Source organism: Scyliorhinus canicula, chromosome 20, assembly GCF_902713615.1.
Source record: "Scyliorhinus canicula chromosome 20, sScyCan1.1, whole genome shotgun sequence".
In the NCBI taxonomy this organism is placed as follows: domain Eukaryota; kingdom Metazoa; phylum Chordata; class Chondrichthyes; order Carcharhiniformes; family Scyliorhinidae; genus Scyliorhinus; species Scyliorhinus canicula.
Window position 1 is genome coordinate 3,357,853 of NC_052165.1, and position 23,440 is coordinate 3,381,292.

A 23,440-nucleotide genomic window follows, 5' to 3' on the forward strand; every position below is an offset into this window, starting at 1 on the left:
GTAACTGCGTTTTAAATCCAAGTTGGGAAGGTGGTGCAGTGGTTAGCACTGCTACCTCATGGTGGCGAGAGCCCAGGTTCGGTCCTGGCTCTGCGTAACTGTCCGTGTGGAGTTTGCACATTCTCCCCGTGTCTATGTTGGTCTCACCTCCACAATCCAAAGATGTACAGGGTTAGGTGCATTGGCCTCGCTAAATTGCCCCTTAATCGGAATTTAAAAAAAAATAAAAAGTAAATCCAAAGTTGGACAGCTCCCGGCCAAGGTGGTTCTCTCTTTCGGGGATGGTGAAGGTGTTGCCGACATTCATGGATGAGGCAGGAGGGGTGGATCCCTGGCAGTTTGTGAACCCAGAGGTAAAGAGGGCCTCTGGCAAGTGGAGAGGGATTGTGGGGGATGGAGGAAGTAGATCACATGGTATGTTTGTATGCTGATGATCTTTTGTTGTATGTAAGGGACCAGGGGACGGTGATATAGGGAACTTGGAGAGGTTCGGTTTATTTTTGGGATATAAATTGAATGTTGGGAAGACTGAGTGCTTTGTGGTTGGTCCCGTAAGGGGGAGGAGCTGAGGTGAATGAGCAGCCCTTTTGATGCAGTGGGACTAACATTCACTTCATGGGGGTTCAGGTGGCGCGAGACTGGGTGCGGTTGAGGATGGATTTGCAGAGATGGGATAGGCTTTCATTGTCTCTGACGGCCCAGATAGAGGTGATTAAGATGAATATCTTGCCAATATTAGTGTTTGATTCAGCACCTTCTGCCTAAAGTGTTTTTGCAGGGTCTGGAGCGGCTCATAATGGGGTGACTGCGATTCGGAGGGGGATCTTGCAGAGAGAGGGGCAAGGAGTGGGGGGGGGGGGGGGGGGGGGCATCTGGTGCTGCCACACCTATTGTTTTATTATTGGGCTGCCAATGCGTAGATGATGTTGGGTTGGCTCGGAGACCAGGACGTTGTCTGGGTATGGATGCAGTCGCGTTATGTAAGGGGTCGTGCCTGGAGGAATTGGGGATGATTGCGCTGCCATTCATTCCAGCGAAGTATTTGGTGGTCAGCTCTACGGCAAAGATATGGCGGCAGCTTCACCGGCATTTAAAGCTTGGGGGGGGGGGGGGGGGGCTGTCGAGGTCGTGCCCTATCTGAGGGAAGCATTTATTTCCGCTCGGGAAAACTGATGCCACTTTGGGGGGTGGAAAGTTAAGGGACTGGACTGGGTAAAGAACTTATTTTGGAGGGTCGGTGTGCTGACTGGGAGGAGCTGAGGGAGAAGGTCGGCCTTAGAGGAATGGATATTTTCAGGTGTGTGATTGGGCTCGGCGAGCGTTCTCCACATTCCCAGTGGCATTGACATCCACTTTTCTGGAGAAAATTGTTTCATGTGCAGAGTCGGAAGAGGGACAGCATGTCTGGGTTAAATGGATGGATCATGGGGAAGAGCAGGAATTAGTGGAGGAGGTGAAGGTTAGGTGGGAGGAGGAGCTGGGTCCCATTTTGGAGGAGGAGGAGGTGTGGAGTGAGTCTCTCCGTAGGGTGAACGCTACGTCACCCTGAGTGAGGTTAAGTTTTGTACAACTGTTCAGGGCACATCTCACCAAGATCAGAATGAGTCTCTATTTTGAGGGGGTGGAGGAGAGGTGTGAGCGGTGGGTGAGGGGAGCCTGCAAACCATACACACGTTCTGGTCCTGCCCCAAGTTGGTTGGTTTTTGGGAGCCTTTTTAAAAACCTATATCAGCAATTTTAAAGGTGGATTTGGAGCCCTGCCGATTCATTGCAATATTTGGGGTGTCAGACCAGGTTTGGGGGATGAGGGGGGGGGGGGGGGGGGGGTAGACGCTTTGGCATTTGCCGCACTGCTGGTTCAGTGGCAGCTCCTGCTAAGTAAGATCATGGATGGTCTGCATCCTAACTCCATCGCCCACCTGAGCTTCGTATCTCTAAATAACTCAGGATAGCAATCATATTCCTAAATAGCACATCAGGCAAGATCAGTTTTCTAATTTGAAGCCAACACAACAGTCAAAAACTTGGCAGATGGATGTACTATAGGTAAATGTGAAGCTCTGCACTGTGGTAGGAAGAATAAAGGAGCTGAATTTTATTTAAATGCAGAAAATTACAGAAAACTGCAGCTCAAAGGGATTTGGGTGTCCTTGCGCATAAATCACAAAAAGCTAGCATGCAAGTTCAGGTGATTGGAAGGTAAATTGAACGTTGGCCTTTAGTTCAAAGGAAATGGAGAATAAAAATAGGGAAGTCTTACTAAAACTATATGAGGCGCTAGTTGACCATGCCTGGAGTTCATAGAATCGACTGTGCAAAGGGAGGCCCTTCGGCCCATCGAGTCCGCACCGGCCCTTGGAAAGAGCACCTACTTAAGCCCTCACCTCCACCCTATCCCAGTAACCCCACCTAAACTTTGCCTACGGGTAAATTGTTTTTAGCATGGCCAATCCAACTAACCTGCACATCTTTGAACTGTGTAAGGAAACCGGAGCACTCGGAGGAAACCCACGCAGACACTGGGAGAACGTGCAGACTCTGCACAGACCAATCACCCAAGCCAGGAATCGATCCTGGAGCTGTGAAGCAACAGTGGTAACCACTGTGCTACCGTGCCGCCCATCATGCAGAAAGAAACTGAGGCTCAGAGGTCCCCTTAACTAAGGAAAGATACGCTGGCTTTGGGGGATGTCCTGAGAGAGTTTACTAGGTTGAGCCTGGGTATGGAGGGATTTTCTTAGGATGAGAGTTTGAGTGGGTAGGAACTGTACTCATTGGATTAAAGAACGAGAGGCAACCTTATTGAGACATATACGATTCACAGGGGGCTTGACAGGGTAGATGCTGAGGGGTTGTTTCCTCTTGTGGGAGAGTCTAGGACAGAGATATGGCAGAATTTCTCCTGAGGCTGTGGAATTCTTTACCGCAGAGAGCTGCAGAGGCTGGATCGTTGGGTATGTTCAAGGCTGAGGTAGACAGGTTTTTAATCAGTAAATGAATCAAGGGTCATCGGGATAAGGCGGGAAAGTGGAGTTGAGGACTATTATTTCAGGTCAGTCATGATTTTGTTGAATGGCGGAGCAGATTTGATGGGCTGAATGGTCCTTTCCAGTTCCTATGTTTTATGGTCTTAGGCATTTTAAAAACTCATTCATGGGGTTTGGACATCGCTGGCCAGGCCAGCATTTATTGCTGATCCCTAATTGCTCTCGAAGCTGGAGGTGAGCTTCCTTCTTGAAATACAACAGGCACACACAGTGAGGGTCCCAGGATTTTGATCAAGCATCAGTGAAGGAAAGGCGGGTCAAGATGGTGAGTAACTTGGAGAGCAACTTCCAGCTGCTGGTGTTCTGATCCATGTGCTGTCCTTATCCATTAAAGGAGCCTTGGTGAGTTGCTGCAGTGCATCTTATAGGTGGTGCACACTGCTGTCACAGTGTATTGTTGGAGCATGGGGTGCCAATGAAGTGGGCTGCTTTCTCCTGGATTGTGTTTAGCTTCTTGAATGTTGGAGTGCACGCAGCAAGGCCAGTGGAGAGTATTCCATCACGCTTGTGTCTTATGGACAGGCTTTGGGAATTAGGAGGTGAGCAATATGCCACAGAATTCCCAGCCTCTGGCTTTCTCTTTAAGCCACAGTATTTATGTAGGCATAATGGACTGAATGGTCTCTTTCTGTATTGTGTTACTCTATGATAAAATAGTGCTTTCAGGTTAAGCAAGAATGAAAAAACCTTGCATTATTGTTACAAATTTGAAACCTGTAAGGTTATATTTTGGGACAGACTCTTTAATTTAGGGTAACGTGGAAGATTGAACAGGGAATAATGTGACCTGCTCTGAATTCTATAAGCCTCGGTATCTTATTTTTAAACGTGAAAGAGGGGACCAGGTTTAAGAAGAAGAGGGGCGGCATAGTGGTTTAGCACTGCTGCCTCGCAGCACTAAATGGCCGGGTTCAATTCCAGGCTTGGGTGACTGTCTATCTGGAGTTTACACATTCTTGTCTAAAGGATGGAATCTCCAACATTGCTCTCTTACTGCTTTGAAATGTAGATCTAGTTTATATGTTCAAAGTTTCGGCAATGGTGGCCTCACCTGTCTGGCTTCGAGGTGAGATTGCTGTGACTAAACTGAGTTTGACATTTAATTTATATTTCAGAATTGATACTTTAATCTTAAAATACAGTTTTCAACTGAACAATGAAGCTGAGTTTTCCCAAAAGCGTCTTCACTCCATTGCTGCGTTCAGTTTCTCGCATTTTCTCCTTAATCTCTCACCATTCTTTATTTTCTTCATTCTCTTTTTTTTGTTTTTTGTATCTGATTATTTCTATCTGTCTTTCTCACTGCTTTGCACCTCGGTCTGTCCCAGAGCACAATCTGACTCCCACTTGCTAGACCTCTTTCCCAAATAGCACTGCTCTTATTACATTCCTCTCCCTAATACCCCTGCTCTACTCTGCACCAGTGGGCCAATGGGCCTGAGCTTGGGACAACTGACTGATTCATGTGGATTTTGACCTGCGGACAGTACCCCAGTTCACCATCTCTGCTAAATAAAGAGATTGACATCTATCTGTACCTACGCAAAAAAAACTTAACTAAATTTTTTTTAAAATATTGCTTAGATTAGTTCTGACTGTGCCCTTGATCTTGCCATTAAATCCTTTTTGCAGAACTCGTATCGTTAAAAATGTTTCCCAATGCTTCCTGTGGCAGCAGTGGTGTAGTGGTATTGTCGCTGAACTAGTAATCCAGAGATCCAGGGTGTTGCTCTGGGTGGGGACCTGGGTTCAAACCCCAGCCCGGCAGATGGTGAAATCTGAATTTAATAAAAATCTGGAACTAAAAGTCTAATGATGACCATGAAACCATTGCCGATTGTTGTAAAAACCGAACTGGTTCACCAATGTCCTTTAGGGAAGGAAATCTGTCGCCCTTACCAGTTCTGGCCTTCATGTGACTCTTTTTTTTTTAAGTGCCCCCAGGGATCTAAAACAAATACTGGCCCAACCAGCGACACCCACATCCATGAAAGGATTTTAAAAATCACGTGAAACTGGGCCGGCACGGTGGTGAGCACTGCTGCCTCACCACGCTGTGGTCCGAGGTTCAGTCCCGGCCCTGGGTCACTGTCCGTGTGGAATTTGCACATTCTCCCCGTGTTTGCGTGGGTCTCACCCCCACAACCCAAAAGATGCGCAGGGTAGGTGGATTGGCCACGCTAAATTGTCCCTTAATTGGAAAAATATATAATTGAATACTCTAAATTTATTTTTTAAAAAGAGAAACTGGTATTCTAGGCATCTTATTACAGGTTAATAACCATGATTTACCTTTCAATAATAATCTTTATTGCCACAAGTAGGCTTACATTAACATTGCAATGAAGTTGCTGTGAAAAATCCTTAGTTGCCACATCCCGGTGCCTTTTTGGGTACACAGGGAGAATTCAGAATGTCTAATTCACCTAACAGCACGTCTTTCAGGACTTGTGGGTGAAAACCGGAGCACCCGGAGGAAACCCACGCAGGCACGGGGAGAACGTACAGATTCCGTACAGACAGTAACCCAAGCCTGGGATCGAACTTGGGACCCTTGCGCTGTGGAGCAACAGTGCTAAACCCTGTGCTACCATGCCATGCACCCATCCCACTCCCAGACAGACACTTGTTCTCTTAGAGGATCCATTCGCAGAGACTTTTATTGGCTAAAGAGTTCCTTTTGTTTACCATTGTGTCTTGTATATTTGTACATTCCTTTTTGCAATTTTCTGTCAGAGAGTGAAAAGAAGACCACTTCCTCGTGGAGATGGCCTGTGCTGGAGTTCAGAATGATATAGTAAGCTGACGTAGCTGAAGGGTGTAAGATAAATGGGTTTTCCTCAAGTCGGTTTTCAGTTTACTGAATGGTATTTTACAGCGAATCCAAAATTGTAACCCGAGAAGTGCCTCCTATAGAAGACTCGCGACAGGGATATAAAAGCCGTGGTAAGCAAACGATACTTTTTTGAATTATTCTGTTGCTTTGTGTAAATCTTTTCATTATTATGATGCATGTTTCATGCTACATATTGAGCTGATTCTTATATGTTATAAATTGAACAAATTTTAATGAAGAAAATCATTAACATCGGTGGCATGGGAAATTTAGTTTTGAGTTTTGAATAGGATGTTGCAGTAACTTTGAGCGTAGAGCTGCTGAGCGAATGCTGGAAGAGGGTTTACAGTTTGGTCTAATATCATGCTGGTTGTCCTTCACATAGGCTGTGATGTCGCATTCAGGGTTTGGACAAATGTGGAATAGAAATGGGAGATGTAGAAGTGGTGGGGGTTCTGGCAGTCTCAACTGTACTAATACCTAGAATTTATAGATAAAAAGCCTGCACTCTCTTTGATGTACCTCCTGTTTGTTTGTGTGTGGGATGTGGTGTGTCAATTAAAGCTTTCACACCACTTTCCATGAACTAACTCTTATAGTGCATTATTAGTTCAACCAGAATGAGACCATGTAGAATATTTTACAGTTTCAATTACCACAGGTTGGGCAAGCACAGGGCAGGACTGCTGTCTTGAAATTTGTTTTCACAATTTGGAAGGGAAATGCTCAACTGCCACAAGGCTTAATGGATGGTGATTTCGAAACAGTTTTCTGCTTTTTGAGGACTGTCAGAAACAGCTACCAAATGAGCACCAAGTAGCAAAGTTGTTAAAGATTTATTTGTGTTTGGAAGAATTTACTTACAGGTTCCCCAATGTGAAGTAGCAGCCCCACAATCTTTACCATCCAGTTTCAATGGTTGGCTTCCGGGCTATGATTATGCACCATAGAATCTTGAGAAAATGATGAATGAGTTGTTAAGAGGTCACTCTCTCTTGTGCCTTTCATGTATCCAGAGCCTGTGACCAGAGGGAAATCAGGCCTTCCCTTATAACCTCGATGCAATCAAAATAACATCAGATGAAAAGAAATTGATTTGTATATCATTCTCCCCTGATCCTTATTTTGTGTAACTGCGGTAAAGATCCAAGCTGGCATTACAGGGAAAGTGATACTGAATTCTGCTTTCAGCCACCTACTTCCAATATTGGAGATACAAAACGTTACTGTGTCAATGAGCATCTCCAAATTAAATTTTTATTTGCTGTTGTGCTCTATTCTTTTGTGGAAAAAAAAGAGTGATGAGGCGGTGCTGGGAGGGAGGGAGATATCAAACCCATCATGAAATCGCATGAGAAGGTTTCATGATCGTGACCAGACTTGTGTAATTGTCATCGAAGGTGAAATGTAAGGTGGGTGTTGAAAGGTTTTTGTATTTTTCAGATATTACCACCTTTTCTGGCCATACATCTTCTGAACTACATACCTCCTCATCTCTCACTTTTAAAGATTGACTTGCTCCTGTATTCCTTCAGATTTTAATCTGCCTACCAACTCCAATTTGTACACATGAGTGTACCTTACTATCGCAAATAAAATATTTCAGCAGATCTGACGCCTGCTTACCAACCAACCTCTCGATAGGCTGTACACTCAGTTGTAGCCATGGATTCTTTTGCCACTTTAATAAGCCCCTCTGGCTTATCCTGTTTTAAAGTCTGTCATCCCATTCCTCCTCTTAAGCCACCAACAATGTGCCTTTGTGTGTCCAACTTTAACACAATGAAAACATTTAGGTTTTCTCATCTCGCTCCCACCCTAATAAGTCACCTTTTAAAAAAAAAAAAAAAAATTTAGTGCCCAATTGATTATTTTCCAATTAAGGGACAATTGTAGCGTAGCCAGTCCACCTACCCTGCACATCTTTGGGTTGTGGGGGCGAAATCCACGCAAACACATAAGTCAGCTTTTTAACCAGAGGCAAAATATCTTTAATATCTCCAACAATACCTCCTTTGCCTTGACTACCAGCAGATTTCTCATTTTGCCAGTTTTGAACCTTCAGGCCGAAAACGATGCTGAAAACCAAACATTGATTTAGGAACTAATTCAAAATCATCTGCCATTTCTGCTGCCTGTCGAGCTGTGCTGCCCCTTCACTGTCCCACATGAGCTTTCACTACCACAAGAAGTGAGTCTTTAATTTCCACCAGAATAATCATTTCCCTCAGAACTTCAAACGTTTGGTCTATTTTTAATACTCTTATCTCCCCCACCCCCTCAAAATTATTTTGTTCGATTCTTTCAAATTTTATATCTGTCTGACCTGGTTCTTTCCTTGGATTTCTTTTTTAAAATAAATTTAGAGTACCCAATTATTTTATCCAATTAAGGGGCAATTTAGAGTGTTCAATCTACCTATCCTGCACATCTTTGGGTTGTGGGGGTGAAACCCACGCAGACACGAGGAGAATGTGCAAACTCCACACGGACAGTGACCCAGGGCCGGGATTCGAACCCGGGTCCTCAGTGCCGTAGGCAGCAATGCTAACCACTGTGCCACCGTGTTGCCCTTTTCCTTGGATTTCTAAACTTCTGTCTGTAGGTTTCTGGCACTAGTTCATACGCACTTAAAGTGCCTTCTGTCACATCATCATAATCCTCAGATAACTCCTTTCATAATGATGCAAACACTTAACTACCTCTACCTACCAATTTTGATTGAGTCAACCACATCCATATAGTTTTGTCCAATTTAATTGTTTAGCTGCTTTCTCAAATTAGATTTTTTTTTAAAAGGCTTCCATGTCTTTCTCGTCAAACCTTGGCAGTGCTTGAACATATTTAAAAGTATCCCCATTAGGATCTGGACTAGGAGGGGATCACCTCTCCCTCTAAATCTTCTTCAACGTCTTCCGTTAACTCCCAACCTTTTAAGTTGATGTACCCTGTGCTTTCCCTTTTCCTCTCCTTCAATTCCATTTTCTGAAGGTTAAATTCACTCTGCTTTTGTCTCTCTGCCCTCTCTTCCCTTTTCTTTTTCCAGATCCTCTCTTTCCTTTTCCTTCTGCCATTGCCGCTCATTCCTTTTCCTTTACTTCCACTGTTGCTGCTCTCCCCTTATCTTTTTCCTTTTCTTATTCCAATTCAAGCACTCATTTCTTTTTCATATTGCAGTATTCCATTTGTAACTGGATCATCGCTAATTCCAATGATTCAGACTGCGTCTCTTCCAAATTTAAATGCTGAACTATGGCTTTAATTATCTCTACCTTCCATACCCCTGCAGGTATAGTCAACTGCAGCTTGTCAGACAAATCCAAAAGCTTTGTTTTAGCCACCCTTTGTAAACCACCCAGAGAGAGTCTTCAACACCAAGGAAACTCTTAGCCATTGAACGAGCCATTTTACACATCACTCGCTATAAAACTAACGGCATCAGCACCTGCAAGAAAGCAGCAACTCCTCACATTAGCTGTCTTTTAAATTCAATAATCTCAAACCAACAAGGATTTATACTTTTTATTCCCAGCAGAAGAGTCCCAACTTTGTAGGATTCCTGATGAGAACCCCAACTATTTGTAATTTGTAAAACTGAGGGAAAGATGACTGCACCACAAGAGTGGCAACACTGACCAATTGGTATTGTTAATGTTAAAACAAACTTTAATTTAAACACCAAAATCAATCACATTAGCAACAAAGTAATAGCTTATCAGCCTTTTGGCTAAGATCAGGACTTTTCACAGTAACTTCATTGAAGCCTATTTGTGACAATAAACAATTATTATTATTATCATCAAGCGTCAGATCAAGCCCAAGATTAGGTGCAATGCCTTTTCTTAGATCTTGAATCTATGCCTCTCTTGTGGAGGCTATGAATTGGCTTCAACATGAATTGTTTTGGGAGCAAGCACTGAGATGGATTAAGGGTTTGCCCTGTCTAGTCTGCACATTGGCTTTGTACCTTTTAAGGATGGGATTTTAAAAAAAACAAAGCATTAGCTCTACAGTTAAAACGGTTCTACAAAAAAGTAAATCTTTAACTTACCCCCTTCACCTGAAACTATATATATTCCAATTAAGCAACCAATATAGTTCTTGCTTTTCTCTGTGTAGAGATCTTGGAGAGAACCTTTCTGGAGCCAACTCAACATTTCTGTTCAATTTATGGCAAACTGACAGATCTGGCTCCTCCCCTTAATAACATCATCTCTACCTTAAGCATAAGTCATTCTACTGTCTCCTCCCACAAGATGTCCCATGACCTGATTAGCCAGGACCAAAACCTAATGCCTTATAAATGATCTACATCCCAGGGATCCTCCAAACCCGAAACAATATTCCATTAGCCCACTATCTGTAAATGAGTAAATGGTTAAAATTAGTAATTACCTTACTTTTACAACCCCTTTAATCACAGTTTTAGCACTCATATTGGTGTATGCATCTTAAACCCGTTTTCTTTTTTTCAATTAAGGGGCAATTTAGCGTGGGCAATTCACCTAACCTGCACATCTTTGGGTTGTGGGGATGAGACCGATACATACACGGGAAGGATGTGCAAACTCCACATGGACAGTGACCCAGGACCAGGATCGAACCCGGGCTCTTGGCGCCATGAGGCAGCAATCCTAACCACTGTGTCACGGTGGCACCCTTTAAACCTGTTTTCTAATGGCATTTCTGCAACAAATATATAATATAACAATTTCTTGCAGTCATGACAGTCCCACCTACATAATTTTTCCCAGCAGATATTTCCCTAATAGGAAGGAGGCAAGGAGGTATTACTGTTTCACTGTTACACCCATTATTCTATATCCCGCAGGGCTATGGACCAATTGTCGGAAAGTTGGATTGAGCTGGATGACTCTTTTTTGTCTGCCGCCCACACAATGGGCTTAGTGGCCTATCCAGTAAAGTTTCTATGATTGTAAGGCTACACATAAATAATTTTGCATCTAGGAAGGATGACTCATTCATGCAGTTTGATTGGATATTATTTTTTATAAATTTAGAGTATTTAACTTTTTTTTTCCAATTAAGGGGCACATTAGTGTGGCCAATCCACCTAGCAGGCACATCTTCGGGTTGTGGTGGTGAGACCCATGCAGACACTGGGAGAATGCGCAAACCCCACATGGACAGTGACCTGGGGCCGGGATTGAACCTGGGTCCCCAGCGCTGTGAGGCAGCAGTGCTAACCACTGTGCCACCGCACCTCCCTTTTTGATTGGATGTTAGATAACATAGTGGGGCTCCTTCTCAATGAAAAAGTATTCTCTTTGTATTCTCTCGTGTGGTGGTCTTCAGAGCATGGCACGGGTGGTATTCATAAATGTGCTAAAAATGAAGCAAAATATATTCATCATCATGGACTTACCCATTTTGATATCCATCATGAATTATTTTTATTGACCAGTAATTTGTCTCTTGTGTTTCCTCCTCAAACTCGGGAAAGATCTTACTTGTTGGATGGAAGTAAGATGTTGCATGTGTTAAGCCGCGTTTATTATTCAAACTTTTCCTCCAGATCCATTGAAAACCCATGGAAGTTGTGGCATCTGGGAGCTGGTGTGTCAGACAGAGGAGGAATGGAGGAAATTAACCGACGGCCTCCAGACACACACTTCTCTTAAAGAAAGGCAACTGCATGCGACTCTCACTGAAGACTTCCTCCCTGAAATTTGCAATATGATTGCTTACAAGGTTAGTCGACACAATCGAATGCTTCATTGCAGTAACTCAGAATTCAGTTGTGTACAAGTTGTACAAGATACCATCAATAACTTGCTTACTTTGTAACTTTTATTTCCTTTAATAGGAGAAACTGCATCTTAAAATTGGTTTCCATTGGGAAATTAGAATAATTTATTCAAAGCATATGATGTTTTAGTTTATTATATTGGCCTTGTTTGACAGATAGTAACCAAGCTTGGTGAATAGAAATGTAACTGTGGAGAGCGTTTTTACTTTAAAAACAAGTCATCCCCAGAATGTTATTAACACTTTGTGCAGTGCCCTCGCAGACTACTTCCTGTGGTGAAACACTGGTGCTTAAATTGACTATTAAGAGTGACCTCTTACTCTTTGGATGATTAGTTATACACTGCTTTGTGACAATAGGTCAGCTCTCAAGATTGCACATAAGGCATTTAAACAAATGTAATATAAAGCAAACTTCCAGAAGAAAGCAATTACTGCTCTTTACATAAGCAAGAGATGCCTAGTAGCAGTACGAGTAAGCATCATATGACCCACTCTGCTGGCATTTCAGGTCTTGGTTCAACTCTGTTCTTTATGCAATGAGTTTCGGTCACTCTGTACAGCTAAGGGCCTTCGGTTGGAGGCGCTCACTCAATGTAGCTATATATTGCCTATCTAAGCCTTCAGCTTTCAAGCTTGCTACAGGTAGTTGTACAGCGGTGATGCCATTAAAAGTTGTGGAAGAAGCTAAAAGTTGTGGAAGAAGCTAAAATCATGTTTTATCTCATGTTGAGAATATTTTTAGGCAGAAAGTGAGGAACGGAAAAGGGGAGTAAGAAGAAATAATGCAAAATTAATGTAACATTTCATTAAATCTAATTCTGTTCTTACCAAATATGGTAAAAAGCATATTTAGTGTGTAGTATACCTATTAACAAAAATTTTATTTGTTCTATATTACGTTCGAGCGTTAAGGCAGTACGGTGGCACAGTAATTAGCACTGCTGCCTCGCGGCGCCGAGGTCCCAGGTTCGATTCCGGCTCTGGGTCACTGTCCATGTGGAGTTTACACATTCTCCCCATGTCTGCGTGAGTCGCACCCCCACAACCCAAAGATGTGCAGAGTAGGTGGATTGGCCACGCTAAATTACCCCTTAATTGAAAAAAATGAATTGGGTACTCTAAATTGTTTTAAAAATTAAGTTTGAGAGTTGCTACACTATCCTATTAAAGGACTTTGTTTTGGTCCTTGTTTAATTTAGATCACACTCTTGAGTGTTGAAAGCAAGCTGTATCAAATTGTGATTTCATCGAACTTTGACCGGGTGTAAATCACTACATTCCTCCTCAAAGTCGACAGTGGATTCACAGAATACTAGTGCCTGGGAGGGGTTCGGGGTGGGGGGGTGGGGGGGGGGGGTTTGGGGGGGTGGGTGGGTGGGGGGTTGGGGGGGGGGGGTGAGAGTTGGGGGGGTGGGGGGTGGGGGGGGGGGGGTTGGGGGGGGGAGGTGGGGGGGTGGTGGGGGGGTGGGGGCGCTATGATGATGTCGCCCGACGTCAACCGACGCGCCACTTCCGCAGCGGGTGAAACTGACGCGTACAGCGTCACTCCGCTGCTGGCCCTTTCGGGGCGGGAGATTTCTGGCTGATAAGCGGGCCCCGACGCCTGAGTCACCAGCGCTGTTTTTGCCCGCCGGTCAAGGGCGTCACAATGGACTTCGGTGAATTTCGCCCCAGATTTGTGTCCCCTCATAACCGACCCTTCAACTCGGGGGAATAGCTGCTCCCTATCCATCCTGCCCATGCTGGTCATTATGTTATACATTTCGATCAGGTCGCCCCTCAGTCTTCTGTGCTCCAGGAAAAACAACCCTATCCTATCCAACTTTCTCATAGATACATAGAAGACAGGAGCAGGAGGAGGCATTTTGGCCCTTCGAACTTGCTCCGCCATTTACCACGATTATGGCTCATCATCCAACTCGATAGCCTATAGATGCATAGATTTAACTTGAAATGTTCCAGCCCAGGCAACATCCTGGTGAATCTCCTCTGCACCCCCTCCAGTGCAATCACCTCCTTCCTATAATGTGGCGACCAGAATTGCACACAGTACTCCAGTTGTGGCCTCACCATAGTTCTATACAACTCCAACGTGTCCTCCCTGCTTTTGGAACCGATGCCCCAATTGATAAAGGTAAGTGTCCCATATGCCTTTTCACCACCCTATTAATCTGTCCTCTGCCTTCAGAGATCTATGGACGAACACGCCAAGGTCCCTTTGCTCCTCGTAACTTCCCAGTGTCAGGCCGTTCACTGAATACTTCCTTGCCAAATTTCTCCTTCCAAAGTGTGTCACCTCACATTTTTCAGAGTTAAATTCCATCTGACACTTTTCTGTCCATTTGGTCACCCCATCTATATTCTCCTGTAACCTAAAACACTCAACCTCACTGTTAACCACCCGGCCAATTTTTGTGACATCTGGAAACTTCTGCTGATCCTACCCCCACATAATCATCAATGACATGCATATAAATGACAAACAGTAGGGGACCCAGTTCAAATCCCTGTGGTACGCCACTGGTCACTGGCTTCCAGTCACGAAAGCAGGCTTCTGTCATCACGCTCTGTCTCCTCCAGCTAATCCAAATATGAATCCACCTTATCAAGCTACCCTGTATCTTATGTGCATTTGCCTTCTTGTTTCATGTCCAAAGAACAAAAGCAAAATTTACCTACTTACACCCCAATTTGTTCTTTAAAATGATATTGCCAACCTGAGTATGGGTGACTTCGAGAAACCAAATGAAAGGGTTGCAATACAGGAAGCTGCCGTACAAGCAGAAAACTCTATGATTTTAAGATTGAGCGCTGTTCAATGTTAAAAGGTCAAGTCTTGGAGCTTAGATTGTTGCAAACATTCCAGTTTTGTGATTTTCCTTCCAGACTTGACTGTTCAATTTGATCGTTATTTCAGAAATAAGTAAACCATGTGACTCTACAACTTGTATTTTTTAAGCTTGTACTGTAACCATTTATAAAATATCTTGAACAAAATAGTTCTTAGCTACAGTTGTCATTGACTAACAAATCAAGGTAAATAATGAAACTTTAGAGAGAATACGGAGAAAACTAGCAAGAACAATAGCTGAAGATTGTATTAACTTCATAACTTTAAAGTTAGTACAGATGTGAATTGCATTACCATTGAGAAGTTACTGCGTTATTCTGGGGTCAAGCATGGTGAGATTCCTGAGAAAAATATGAGTTGAGGTTTTTTAATATTCTGGGAAAACTAAATTTGGTAGTTTTACAAAATATAGCCTCAATGTATTCCAAAAGTGAAACCAGAGGAAGTGCCTGGAAAGTACACAGGCAAGAGTGGGATTGGACACCATTAGTAGTTTTCCGTGTTGTGCAGCCCATTTGGAACAGATTACTGATAGATGTATTATCCATGGACATAGAGCCAAGAGGATTCGACAAGTTTCTGGCGGAAGGAGTCATTGGGGCACAGCAGGTTAGTTTGTTACATCAAAGGAAAGCACTTTTTATTGTTGGAGGCCAATCCCTAGAGCCGCAAGACATCACTGCAGGACTGTTCACAGCGCTGTCCTCCAAGCCCAGATTCATTGTTCCATCATTGACCTCCCCTCCTTCATTAGCTTAAAAGCTCCATTTGCAATGTATTGGATAACGCAGCAGTCCACACCAAGATTGAACAAAAGCTGGACTTCACTGAGGATTGGGCTGATGAGTGGCATGTAAGATTGGCACTTCCAGGCAATGACCATCTCCATTGAAGGAGCCTAACCAATACCCTGTTGACATTCAATCCATTATTATTGCAGAGTCCCTGACCATTAACACCCCTAGTGTTATGACTTTAAAAAAATAAATTTAAGAATACCCAATAATTTTTTTTTCAATTGAGGGGCTATTTAACATGGCCAAACCACCTAACCTGCACATCTTTGGGTTGTGGGGGTGAGATGCAGGGAGAATGTGCAAACTCCACACGAACAGTGACTCAGGACTGTGATGGGTCCACTGCGCTGCCGTGCCGCCCCCCCCAAAAACCTAGCGTTATTACTGACCAAAAACTCACCTGAACTAGCTTCAACCTTTCCTAAGTGAGTGAATTCAAACCCCAATGTATATAGCTATGAGACAGGTCACAAACTGTCTAGGGCAGGGGTGGGCAAACTTTTCCGTGCAAGGGCCGCATTCAGAAATTCACAATTCACAAAGGGCCGCATAGTATATTAAGTAAAATAATTACGTCACCCGGTTATGATTCTGGGCGCCTCATATAGAACATAGAACAGTACAGCACAGAACAGGCCCTTCGGCCCTCGACGTTGTGCCAAGCAATGATCACCCTACTCAAGTCAACGTATCCACCCTATACCAGTAAGTAACCCAACAGCCCCCCCACCCATTAACCTTTAAAAAAAAAAAAAAAAAAAAATTTTTTTAAAAAAAAAAATTTTTTTTTTTTTTTTTAATGACTTGGTGGGCCGCAGAAATACCTTTGGCGGGCCGCATGCGGCCCGCGGGCCGTAGTTTGCCCACCCCTGGTCTAGGGTGAGTGCCTCCACCTGATTTCCAAAAGCCTTTTCACCAACTACAAGACACAAGTCAAGAATGTAATGGAAGCTACTATGTAGCTGCAATAACAGCTGGGAAGCTCCACAATTTCCTGTCTGCCTGATCGACATCTCATCCAATGACCTGAACCTGCACCCCCTCCACCGCTGGTGTACTGCTGCAGTGTTTACTATCTACAGAAAGTCGGCACGGCTTCTTTGACAGCCACTACCTTCAGCCATTACATTTCAAATCCATTACCTTCGCCACCTGTAGGAATAAGGAAGCAGGTGCATGGGAGCATTACCTCCTGAAGTCCCTCCTAAAGACACACCACACTGATTTTGTTCAAATTTTTGGAACTCCCGACCTAACAGCATTGTGGGATACTGTCGCAGTTGGAGAGGAAAGCGCATTGCCATTTACACAGAGAATCTAACCACTTCCCCTGATATTCAATAGCATTACTATTGCTGAAACCCCCACTGCCAACATTCAGGGGGTTACCATTGACCAGAAGCTGAACTGGACCAGCCGTATAAATACTATGGTTAAAAGAGCAGCTCTGAATCCTGTGGTGAGCAACACCTTCTAACTCCCAAAGCCTGTCCACCATCTACAAAGCACAAGTCAGAAGTTTAATGGAATACTATCTACTTCCTGGCTGAGTACAGCTCCTACAACTCTCAAGAAGCTCAACACCATCCAGAACAAAGCAGCCCACTTGATTGCTCTTCCTCCCACAAACATTCAATCGGTCCACGGATGATGCACAGTGGCATCAGTGTGCACCATCTCCAAGATGCACTGGAGGGGTCTTTGATTGCTGTCCGGTTTCCCAAGGCAATGGGAGGTGTAGACAGAGTCATTGGATGGGAGGCAGGTCCACGTGATGGACCGGGCTGTGTTCATGACTCTCTTTTAGTTTCTTGGTGTCTTGGGCCGGGCAGTTGCCATACCAGGCCAAATAGTAGGATGCTTTCTATGGTACATCTGTAAAAATTGGTAAGAGTCAATGTAGACATGCCAAATTTCCTTAGTTTCCTGTGGAAGTATAGGTGCTGTTGTGCTTACTTGGTTATATAGAATCATAGAATTTACAGTGCAGAAGGAGGCCATTCAGCCCATCGAGTCTGCACCGGCCCTTGGAAAGAGCACCCTACCTAAGCCTACACCTTCCCCTATCCCCATAACCCAGTACCCCACCCAACCTTTTTGAACACTTAAGGGCAATTTAGCATGGCCAATCCACCTAACCTGCACATCTTTGGACTGTGGGAGGAAACCGGAGGAGGAAACCCACGCACACACGGGGCGAACATGCAGACTCCGCTCAGACAGTGACCCATGCCGGGAATCGAACCTGGGACCCTGGAGCTGTGAAGCAACTGTGCTAACCACTACGCTACCGTGCTGTCCGACCATTGTAGTATCAACCATCTCCACCTCAGCACCATTGATGCAGACAGGCGTGTACAACACTTCACTTCCTGAAGTCGATGACCGACTCCTTGGTTTGCTGACGTTGAGGGAGAGATTTTTGCCTTTGCACCATACCATGAGGTTCTCTATCTCCCTCCTGCACGCTGACTCATTGTTTGAGATCCGACCCATTATGATTGTCTCATCAGCAAACATGTAGATGGAGTTGGAGCCAAATTTTGCCACACAGTCATATGTGTACAGGGAATATAATGGGTGGTAAATACGCAACCTTCAGGGGACCCGGTATTGAGGACTATCATGGAGGAGGTGTTGTTTATCCTTACTGATTGTGGTCAATGAGTCAGGAAGTCAAGGATCCAGTTGCAGAGGGAGGAGCCAAGTCCTACGTTTTGGATCTTTCATATGAGTTTGGCTGGGATTATGGTGTTGAAGGCAGAGCTGTACTCAATGAATAGGAGTCTATGTAGGAGTTCTTGATATCGAGATAGAACATAGAACATTACAGCGCAGTACGGGCCCTTCGGCCCTCGATGTTGCGCCGACCTGTGAAACCATCTGAAGCCTATCTGACCTACACTATTCCATCTTCATCCATATGTCTATCCAGCGACCACTTAAATGCCCTTAAAGTTGGCGAGTCTACTACTGTTGCAGGCAGGGCGTTCAACACCCCTACTACTCTCTGAGTAAAGAAACTGCCTCTGACATCTGTCCTATATCTACTACCCCTCAATTTAAAGCTATGTCCCCTCGTGTTGGTCATCACCATCCGAGGAAAGAGACTCTCACTGTCCACCCTATCTAACCTTCTGACTATCTTATATGTCTCTATTAAGTCACCTCTCAGCCTTCTCCTCTCTAACGAAAACAACCTCAAGTCCCTGAGCCTTTCCTCGTAAGACCTTCCCTCCATACCAGGCAACATCCTAGTAAATCTCCTCTGAACCCTTTCCAAAGCTTCCACATCCTTCCTATAATGTGGTGACCAGAACTGCACACAGTACTCCAGGAGCGGCCGCACCAGAGTTATGTATAGCTGCAGCATGACCTTGTGGCTCCGAAACTCAATCCCCCTACCGATAAAGGCTAACACACCATATGCCTTCTTAACAGCCCTATTAACCTGGGTGGCAACTTTCAGGGATTTATGTACCTGGATGCCGAGATCTCTGTTCATCTACACTACCAAGAATCTTGCCATTAGCCCAGTACTCTGCATTCCTGTTACTCCTTCCAAAGTGAACCACCTCACACTTTTCCGCATTAAACTCCATCTGCCACCTCTCAGCCCAGCTCTGCAGCTTATCTATGTCCCTCTGTATCCTATAACATCCTTCAGCACTATTCATAACTCCACCGACCTTCGTGTCATCTGCAAATTTACTAACTCATCCTTCTGCACCCTCTTCCAGGTCATTTATAAAAATGACAAACAGCAGTGGCCCCAAAACAGATCCTTGCGGTACACCACTAGTAACTGAACTCCAGGATGAACATTTGCCATCAACCACCACCCTCTGTCTTCTTTCAGCTAGCCAATTACTGATCCAAACCGCTAAATCACCTACAATCCCATACTTCCGTATTTTCTGCAATAGCCTACCGTGGGGAACCTTATCAAACGCCTTACTGAAATCCATATACACCACATCAACCGCTTTACCCTCATCCACCTGTTTGGTCACCTTCTCAAAAAACTCAATAAGGTTTGTGAGGCATGACCTACCCTTCACAAAACCGTGTTGACTATCGCTAATCAACTTGTTCTTCTCAAGATGATTATAAACCCTATCTCTTATAACCTTTTCCAACATTTTACCCACAACCGAAGTAAGGCTCACAGGTCTATAATTACCAGGGTTGTCTTTACTCCCCTTCTTGAACAAAGGGACAACATTTGTTATCCTCCAGTCTTCCGGCACTATTCCTGTCGACAAAGACGACATAAAGATCAAGGACAAAGGCTCTGCAATCTCCTCCCTGGCTTCCCAGAGAATCCTAGGATAAATCCCATCTGGCCCAGGGGACTTATCTATTTTTACACTTTCCAAAATTGCTAACACCTCCTTGTGCACCTCAACTCCATCTAGCCTGGTCGACTGAACCTGAGTATTCTCCTTGACAACATTGTCTTTCTCCAGTGTAAACACTGACGAAAAATATCCATTTAACGCTTCCCCTATCGCCTCTGATTCCACACACAACTTTCCACTACTATCCTTGATTGGCCCTAATCTTACTCTAGTCATTCTTTTGTTCCTGATATACCTATAGAAAGCCTTAGGGTTTTCCTTGATCCTATCCGCCAACACCTTTTCGTGTCCTCTCCTCGCTCTTCTTAACTCTCCCTTTAGGTCCTTCCTGGCTAACTCAAGTGCCCTAACTGAGCCTTCATGTCTCATCCTAACATAAGCCTTCTTCTTCCTCTTGACAAGTGCTTCAACTTCCTTAGTAAACCACGGTTCCCTTGCTCAACAACTTCCTCCCTGCCTGACGGGTACATACTTATTAAGGACACGCAGTAGCTGTTCCTTGAACAAGCTCCACATTTCGATTGTACCAGGGATGAGTGTAGGGCCAGGGAGATGGTGTCTGCTGTGGACCGGTTGTGGCAGTATGCAAGTTATTAACGTTAGCAGCCATAACTAGTTCTTTGCTTCACCCCGTGTCGAAACTTTAGTCCAGTAAAACCTCGAAGTTATTACCACCGTGCCAATCGTTATGGCAGATAGAGATGAAGTCGCTGTCGTGCAGCACCTGTGTCATCAAAACCACTGCGGGCTCTTGCGAGATGTTGATTTGTTTCTGTGTGAATGCGTGGCTATTAGTTTATTTTGGAAGAGTAGGGTGATGAGGAGGAGGTTAGTAACAACAGGAAAGTGGCTTCATATAATAACAAAACTGTGCGAAACAGTGGCCCAGCGGGGCAAACTGAAATCAAAAGTTGTAATGATTAGCTTATAGTGACTGACAAGTATCAGAATATGGCCTGTGATCAATCTATCAGGTCTGTATCCTGAAGGGGGTTATAGTAGTGCCAAGCATGGTCATTAACGGGCTGTGTGTAATAGCTGTGTTTTAGACCTTTGACCTCTCCTACTTTCATTTCCAGGAGAAACAGCTGCAGAAGAAGCTGTCTGAAATGGCTCCCAGGAGAATATCTGACCGCCTGACCCTTAAACGGTTGCAGCAGGAAGAAGAGGTAAAGCAGGTCAAGTTCCAAAAAAGCAGTTTGAGAGATAAACTTGGTCATTTTGTTAATCCTCATAAACCTCTCTGGGTTTGAAATTCCTCTTCAGTAGCCGGCCTCAGCTACTAATAGAGTGTTCTTCACTGAATCAAGCACCCCAGCCAAAATCTATATCTGATGGTATTGGAAGCATTCTGGATTCCAGCACTCCTTCAAAGACCCAGATTGTTTTGTGTATGTTGCCTAGACATTCCGAAACCAGCAAAGTAATTTATTTATGAAGTAATACATCTATTGTGCCAAATGGTAGAATATGGTTCAATATTGAGCTACCTGCAAGAATATCTGAAGGAATTTACAACTGCATTGGCACGCTTTAAGAATCAAGATCCCCCCCCCCCCCCCCCCCCCCCCATTGTTATAAAAATAATCGGATAATCACTTAACAAATGCCAGAAATATTGCAGCTGAGCAATCCTTTAGGAGAGTAGCTCAGTGATTGGATTCTTTCTGATTTCTTTTCCCCCCTCCCTACCTGTAGGCAAGTATCAGGTTTTCATTTGCATCTTGCAACAACAGCCCGGCTGAGATTGGGAACTCGGGAAAGTGAGCTTGGGGCATTAAATAGCAGTGGTGGGTAAAATAAAGGGAAAACCCAAAGGTGTTTTATAAGTATATTAAGGGCAGAGGTTGAGCAGGGTAAGAGTAGGGTGACAATTTGTGTGTGGAACCGAAAGATATAGGTGAGGTTTTAACTGAATACTTTCCATATGTGTTCACTATGGGGAAAGGGTGATGTAGGCATAGAAATCAGGGAGGTGCATTGTGGTTTACTTGAGTGACTTAACATTGAGAGGGAGGAGGTATTAACAGTTTTAATGGGCCTAAAAGTGGATAAATTCCCAGGGCCAGATGAGATGTATCAAGTTGCTGTGGGAAGCAAGGGAAGAGATTGCAGCGGCTCTGACATTTCAAATCTTCTCTGGCCACAGGAGAGGTGCCAAAGGACTGGAGGACAGCTAATTTGGTGCCATTATTCAAGAAGGGAAGTAGGGACGAACCAGGAAATTACAGTCCAGTGAGTCTAACTTCAGTGGTAGGAAAACTACTGTAAAAAAACAGGCTTAATCTTCACATGGAGAGGCGAGGATTAATCCAGGATAGTCAGTATGGCTTTGTCAAAGGGAGATCATGTCTAATTAATTTGGTTGAATTTTTTGAGCAGGTGATTAAATGTGTTGCAGATGGTAGTGTGTTTGATGTAGTTTGCATGGACATTAGTAAGGCTTTTGACAAGTTCCCACATGGGAAGCTGATGAAGTTGATTCCATAGGATCCAGGGCAATTTAGCAAACTGGGTCAAAAACTGGCTCAGTGGCAGGCGGCAGAGGGTGATGGTTGAAGGTTGCTTTTGTTATTATTTTTTTTTAATTTAGAGTACCCAATTCATTTTTTCCAATTAAGGGGCAATTTAGCGTGGCCAATCCACCTAGCCTGCATATCTTTGGGTTGTGGGGGCGAAACCCACACAAACACGGGGAGAATGTGCAAACTCCACACGGACAGTGACCCAGAGCCAGGATCGAACCTGGAACCTCAGCGCTGTGAGGCCGCAGGACCGTGAGGTGCTGTTTAGCACAGGGCTAAATCGCTAGCTTTGAAAGCAGACCCAGGCAGGCCAGCAGCATGGTTCAATTTCCGTACCAGCCTCCCCGAACAGGTGCCGGAATGTGGCGACTAGGGGCTTTTCACAGTAACTTCATTTAAGCCTACTTGTGACAATAAGCGATTTTCATTTCATTTCAGTGCTAACCCACTGCGCCACCATGTTGCCCGAAGGTTGCTTTTGTGACTGGGAGCCTGTGTCCAGGGGTGTTCCGCAGGGATCGGTGCTGGGTCCCTTGTTTGTAGTACACATGGGCTGGATGTGAATATTAGAGGTATGATAAGTAAGTTTGCAGAAGTCACACTTGACGTGGGTCTCACTCCCACAACCCAAAAAGATGTGCAGAGCAGGTGGATTGGCCACACTAAATTGCCCCTTAATTGGAAAAAATAATTGGGTACTTTAAATATATTTTGCAGATGGCACAAAAATTGGTGCTGTAGTAAACAGTGAAGAGCAAGACCCTAGATCACAGGACAATATAGACAGGCTGGTTAAATGGGCAAAAGAGTGACAAATGGAATTTGACCATGAAAAGTGTCAGGTAATGCATTTTGGGAGGATTAACAAGGCAAAGGGATACATGGTGAATGACAGGACCCCAGGAAGTACAGAGGATCAAAGGGACCTTGGTCTGCAGGTTCACAGATCTTTGAAAACAGCCGGACAGGTAGATAAGGTGGTGAAGAAAGCCTATGGGATTTGTGTGGGTTTCGCCCCCACAACCCAAAGATGTGCAGGGTAGGTGGATTGGCCACGCTAAATTGCCCCTTAATTGGAAAAAATGAATTGGGTACTCTCAATTTATTTTTATATATATAAGAAAAGAAAGCCTATGGGACTCTTCCTTTATTAACCGAGGCATTGAATAAAAGAGCAGGGAGGTTATGCGGGGACTGTATAAAATGCTGGTTAGGCCCCAGCGAGTACTGTGTGCAGTTCTGGTCACCACA

At 44.3% G+C, this 23,440-nt stretch overlaps 1 protein-coding gene across 2 annotated transcripts in view; it reads left to right on the forward strand.

Moving 5' to 3' along the window:
• The window catches only part of LOC119954732 (cat eye syndrome critical region protein 2-like), a 109,160-nt gene that overhangs the window by 41,889 nt on the left and 43,831 nt on the right, over positions 1 to 23,440 (forward strand). For both annotated transcript variants that reach the window (XM_038780254.1, XM_038780253.1), the window contains exons 6-8: positions 5,926 to 5,993; positions 11,420 to 11,595; positions 20,744 to 20,833. In XM_038780254.1, the coding sequence (XP_038636182.1) occupies positions 5,926 to 5,993; positions 11,420 to 11,595; positions 20,744 to 20,833 (334 nt within the window). The remainder of the gene's footprint in view (positions 1 to 5,925; positions 5,994 to 11,419; positions 11,596 to 20,743; positions 20,834 to 23,440) is intronic.